Below are 6,000 nucleotides of genomic sequence, written 5' to 3' on the forward strand. Positions count from 1 at the left end.
ACACACACACACACACACACACACACACACACACACACACACACACACACAGCCAGCTGAGCCAGGTGACAGACAGTCAGACAGTCACGGTCACGGCCACTAGACATCCACCAGGACTGGAGGAGGACCACCAGATGTCTCCAGACGTGTGCGCGTCGTGCGCGCTGCTGTTGTGCATCGTGCTGCTGTGCACGGCGCTCCGGAGGCTGCTGTGCGCGTCCGCGGTGCTCGCGCGCCGCGGGCTGGACGCGTACGCCGTGGAGCTCGTGTCCACCTTCCAGCTGTGCGCGTGCACGCACGAGCTCAAGCTCCTGTCGGACGTGGGCGGCGTGGACGCGCGCCTCGCGCTCACCCTCACGTACACGGCATCCGTGGTGCACGCGCTCACCTCGGCCGGGGGCGTGGGAAACCCGTGCGCGGCGTTGGAGCGAGCCTGGCACGGCCGCATGACGCGCGCGTGCGCCCTGCGGCGCGTGGCGTGCCAGTTCGCGGCGGCGGCTCTGGCGCGCGCGGCCGCGCCCGCCGTCTGGAGCCTCGGCCTGACGGACGTGCACGAGCGCCACGCGCTGCTAAACGGCGCGCGCTGCGCGGAGAGCCCCATCCGTGCGCCGCTGCCGCGCGCCGCCGCCGTGGAGCTCGCGTGCGCCTTCGCGGTGCAGACGGCGGTCACGCACACACACGCGCTGGAGGAGAAGTACCGCGTGCACGCGATAGCCGCAGTGGTCACCACGCTGGTGTACGCAGGTAATCTGTTCTATTATCCATTTCACTGTGTGTGTGCGTGTGCGTGTGTGTGTGCGTGCGTGCGTGCGGTAGGTAAGGTACTCACTGGGAAGTGGGAATAGACAGAACTAAGAATTAACTTTAATACCTACTGATATCATTGTTTCCTTTATAGGCAAAAGAAAACAATGATGAAATCAGTAGGCTAACAAATAAGTTAATTCTTATAAAAGTTAATACTTGTGATATAACATGTGATCTGTGCAAAATGACAAAGGCACCAGAAATGTATCACTATCAGAAAAGTATTGATCTATTTTAGACAATCGCACGTGTTACAGCCCAGAATAAAATTGGTGATAGGTGATGAATGATGTAGCATTCTTTTTGGAGCAGTTGGCTGAAGTATGTCCATAATTTCATTTGTTAGGCTAATAAGAGTTGTAGCCAAAAAAACGACCAAAATAATGGATTTTACGCAGTACGACTTAGACATATCTATTTTACAACAATTTACAATTCAGACATTTAGCAGATTCTCTTAACCCAGACCCAGAGCGACTTACAGTAAGCAAGAACAACAAATGTTAATACATCAAATACATATATATATGTGAACCTTATAAAACAACTCAGTCATCACTGCCTCCTATATGACAGAGTGGGCTGGCCTTCCTTGGCCGACAGGCGAAATAAACATTGGTATCTGTTTATTTTTAAATCGAGGCATTTTGTTCCAAAAATGTGTTTTGAGCCAAGTAATGGGATGGGAACCCCATCCCATTACTGGTAATGGGAACCCCAAATGGCTACTTTGCACAACAGGTTTAGAAGTGAGTGTGCAAATGCATCCTCACGCCTCGAGTCGCATACACGTTAGCAACACAGCATTTGGCTTCAGTAGGACTGCTGCTGCCAGTGTCCTGTCTGCACGTCTCAGATCGCCACAGAAGAAGAACCTCAGAAGAAGAACCTCCTGGAGGCTTATTTAAGCCTCCAGGAGTTCAAGGTCACACGATTTATAGGAACATCATGCAGCGTCACTGTATCGCCATCCAACGAAATGAAAGCCTGGGTATCGAGGCTACTCTCCAAGTATCCAGTGGCACAGTTTAAAGAATGACAGGGAAGTCAGCGAGAGGCAAACACAAAGTGTCTTTGTTTGCATATTGTGCTGACCCAGTCTTTGCTGACCCTTCTCGCTGAGAGGCTAATTATAGCAGGACCACTGCACACAAAAGTTGGAACGGAGCTACACTTCTTCACCGTCGGTCCACTGTACCAAGACATCAGAGACACATACTGTTCACTGTACCAAGACATCAGAGACACATACTGTTCACTGTACCAAGACATCAGACACATACTGTCCACTGTACCAAGATATCAGAGACACATGCTTCCCACAGATTGCAATCACCCAAGGAGACTTTGAAAACATGACAAATGACAAAAAAAACTCCCATGTCTGCATCGAGCGACCTCAGTGCATAGAAATTGATTCACTGATAACTGATATTCTGGCTTTCAATTGTACATGAACTTTGTTTTGATTGTATTGCTCCACTCTTACTCATACTCTAGTATGTTGTCTCATGCCAATAAAGTCCTTTGAATTGTAAAACGTGAATTGAATTGACAGCAGGCTGTCAGGATTCTATTGTCTTTGGATACGATGAGGTTGGGGAGAAAGAGAGCTGCAGTAACCCTCAAAAAGACAAGTTTATCAGATAATCCAAGAGGGCGTATTTTGGACCAAATAATTTCTGGAACAGGCCATCCCAAAACGTCCCGTTCTCAAGGACAAACATTGCTATCATTTACATGTCAACGTTGTGTGCACAAAGTACAGTATGTACATACAGTTTGTGTGTGTGTGTTTTTTTTGCAGGTGGCAGAGTCACACGGCTAATGATTAACCACTTAAAAAATGTACAGTATATCTATATACAGTCCCAGTACTGGATTCCCCCAGGGCTGTATAGAGGGAATATGCACTGCGTGACATCATCGTCATCATACCTGGAAGTTATGCGGGAACGCCTACTGAGTGGCAAAAAAACTACTTGCTGGCCTTGAGGGCGGCGGTGGCTCAGGGGTAGAGTGGCTGGATGGTAACCGCAAGGTTTGCCTGTTCTAACCCGGGCTCCCCCAGAGTTAGTGTCAAAGTGTCCTTGAGCAAGACACTGAACCCCAAATTGCTCCCGATGTGCTGGTTGGTGCCTTGCATGGTTTCTGCCGCCATCGGTGTATGAATGGGTGAATTGATGCACAATCTATGTAAAGCGCCTTGGATAAAGGTGCTATATAAATGCACCATTTACCATTTACTTGACAGCCCATACAAAGTCCTTTGCATTAAACAACATATTCAATGACGTAAATAGGCTATATTTGCAGAATGTTCAAGCCCATTATAAATAACAGCTGTCTGTCTGTCTGTCTGTCTGTCTGTCTGTCTGTCTGTCTGTCTCTCTCTCTCTCTCTCTCTCTCTCTCTCTCTCCAGGTGGTGGGGTGACGGGGGCAGTATTTAACCCAGCCTTGGCCTTCTCTACCCAGTTCCCGTGCAGTGGGAACAGCTTCCTGGAATATTCCCTGGTGTACTGGCTGGCCCCCGTACTGGGTCAGTAAAGTCTTGTATTGGACCTTTTGTGGGTCCATTTGGTCATTATTGTTCCACCCTCAGAATTAACAACATTTCAACCTGGCATTTGTATTGTCTGCTCACAACACGTACACGCTTTGAGCTCTATTTTCGCTGCACGACAAAGTATAAATGAGGCTTAACGCATTTAGGCCTGACCTCAAAATTTTTAACAAATCTTCTAAATCCTCCAGTTTTCTGAAATAAATATTTTCACGATTTTTCAAAAATAGCAGACCTACAAGCTCATAGAGCGCCACTCGGTGGCGCGCTATGAGCTTGTAGATCTGCTATTTTTCAATAGCTAAATTATAACAATGTTTAAAACACCAAAAGGGGTTCCCGCCCAAAATGTGTTAAGTGATTAAAAGACCACACTGATGCTAAAACGGGCATCCAGGACAAAATACTAAACCTGACCCACTTCAAATACACGACGGGGCGAGGTTGACTTTTTTTCCAGGCTGAATTGTGAGGAGGACGTGAAAGTCCTGACATAAACACATAGGGCCCTATTTTGCGTGTCTTAAGTACCAGGTCTTATGACTTAACTTAAGACCTGGAGGCGTGGTCAATGCTGTTTGGCCACTCAGAATAGCCAAATGGCATTGATCACGCCTCCAGGTCTTAAGTTAAGTAATAAGACCTGGTACTTAAGACACGCATAATAGGACCCTTACTGTGTCTGTGACACATGGACATTACAATATCACTGGAGCCACATCGCAGGCACGCACTGACGCTATTCTACACATTCTTAAATAACTCTTGTGTGTGTGTGTGTGTGCACTGTACACACACAAATGTGCACAGTAACATGCACATTTATGGTATGTATATTTGAACGATCCATATGCTTTTGGACAGACAGAGACAGATAGATAGGCAGGCAGGCAGACAGAATGTGTTGTGGCCTTGTGTGTATCAGATAGAAGTGTCCTAAGAGACAGACAGACAGAGTGTGTGTGTATCAGATACAGTAGATAGAACTGCCCTAAGGGCAGTGCGGCCTCTGTGTGTGTGTGTGTGTGTGAGAGAGAGAGAGTTGCTGCAGGTGTCAGGTTTCCCCTCCTGTAGAGAAGAGAACGGTGCTTCTGTAGCTCTAGGACTCATCTTCTCTGGATATCTGACTTTTGAGTTAAAAATGTGAAATCCCTATTCCCCACATCGTATATTATTGAGTGGTGCAACCACTCCAAGGAACAGCAATGTCCGTGTTCAACTATGTTTGTGACTATGTTTGTGTGTGACTATGTGACTATGAGCACCAGTCAGTACCAATGAGTACCAAAAGTGGCGCTGTTGTGCCAGAAACGGAGAGAGAGAGAGATAGTGCTGCACTGGGGTGTAACGATACAGTAACTGCATCGATTCATCCATTTTAATTTCAACAATCAAAGTATAGGCCTATCGATGTGTAAATAGCAACATGAGGCATCGTTTGACTTTGTATCGTATCGTTTTGCAATGCAAATAATAGAATGATTATGTCATGCTCATACCGTCTATATCGTCCCTGTATCGTATCGTCAACCATGTATCGTGGTGCGTATCGTAACGCTGTTAACACAATCAGCGCCTGGATTTCTTTCAAAATAGATTCTCGGGGTGCTTTTACTCTGTAAGCCCCCCCTTGTGATCCAGGTATGATCAGCTCCCTACTTCCCTAGTCCCAGTCCCTGCATAGTGTGTATAAATTGATTACGGTTCACAACTGTGTTCTCTACGTGCTCATAACACTCCGGTTCGGGTGCGATGAAAAGAAAAAAGAAAAAAAACGGAAGTGAACATTTTACCAATAAAATAATATTAAAGAAACTGTTAACTGGTTAATATGTGTACCATCACTTTAAAAGCGTAATTTTGTTTCCCCGGTTAACGCTGGTTGGCAGGTATCAATACATTTTTAAATTAGACAGACATGTTTGTGCCATCATGATGATTACATGTATTACTTGATCGCCTCTTGATTCTTGATTGTTTAAACATGACGCCATGGGCCGCTATGCTCGATAACAGGCTTGATAAGCCAAAAGCGTATTGATAACGGGTACTCAATAACCTTGTTATCGGATTTCTTCGGGTATCGGTTATCGAACCATCCCTAGTTATAATTTAACCCTGTGTGTTCCAGGTATGGCCAGCTCGGTGCTGCTCTTTGATCAAGTCCTTCCTCTGCTGTCCGGGAAAACGCCGCCGCCTCCCTACCGCCCCCTGCTGGAGAGCAAGAAACGGAACTGACGATTGGGGGTGCCTTGATGAGGGGGACACTGAAAAGTGCCCTTTTGTTCACCATTCATTTCATTCAAAGGACACAGTTCATTCAGTAAAAACAAACAAAAAACAACGATATTCCGGTCAGCAAGGATACAAAAACAAGTTCCAGAATACTGATGAACACTTATTGTTTTTCCACGAGTACATAAAGTGGTTTTATTCTGCCTAGCTAGAGAAGGAGATAGGGTGGTTTCATGCCAAGGACAATCATCTGTAGCAGGGGCGTCATTTGGGGTCTGAACAGATATTTGCAGATCTGTGATCTGCAAATATCAGAATATTTGGTCTGCAATCAAATATTCATTAGCCACTTCAAAGCTGGCGGTGTGTGTGTTTGTCCCTATTTTGGGGAAAT

At 46.3% G+C, this 6,000-nt stretch overlaps 1 protein-coding gene across 1 annotated transcript; it reads left to right on the forward strand.

Moving 5' to 3' along the window:
• Positions 1–134: 134 nt before the first annotated feature.
• Positions 135–5,616, forward strand: LOC306932189 (aquaporin-11-like; the record flags this gene model as incomplete). The annotated part of the gene is made up of 3 exons (XM_079513886.1): positions 135–744; positions 3,231–3,347; positions 5,503–5,616. 3 exons carry the CDS (start codon positions 135–137, stop codon positions 5,607–5,609), a joined length of 834 nt encoding a protein of 277 aa, XP_079370012.1. The 3' UTR covers positions 5,610–5,616.
• Between the last annotated feature and the right edge of the window lie 384 nt (positions 5,617–6,000).

Source organism: Electrona antarctica, assembly GCF_951216825.1.
Source record: "Electrona antarctica genome assembly, chromosome: 11".
Lineage (NCBI taxonomy): Eukaryota > Metazoa > Chordata > Actinopteri > Myctophiformes > Myctophidae > Electrona > Electrona antarctica.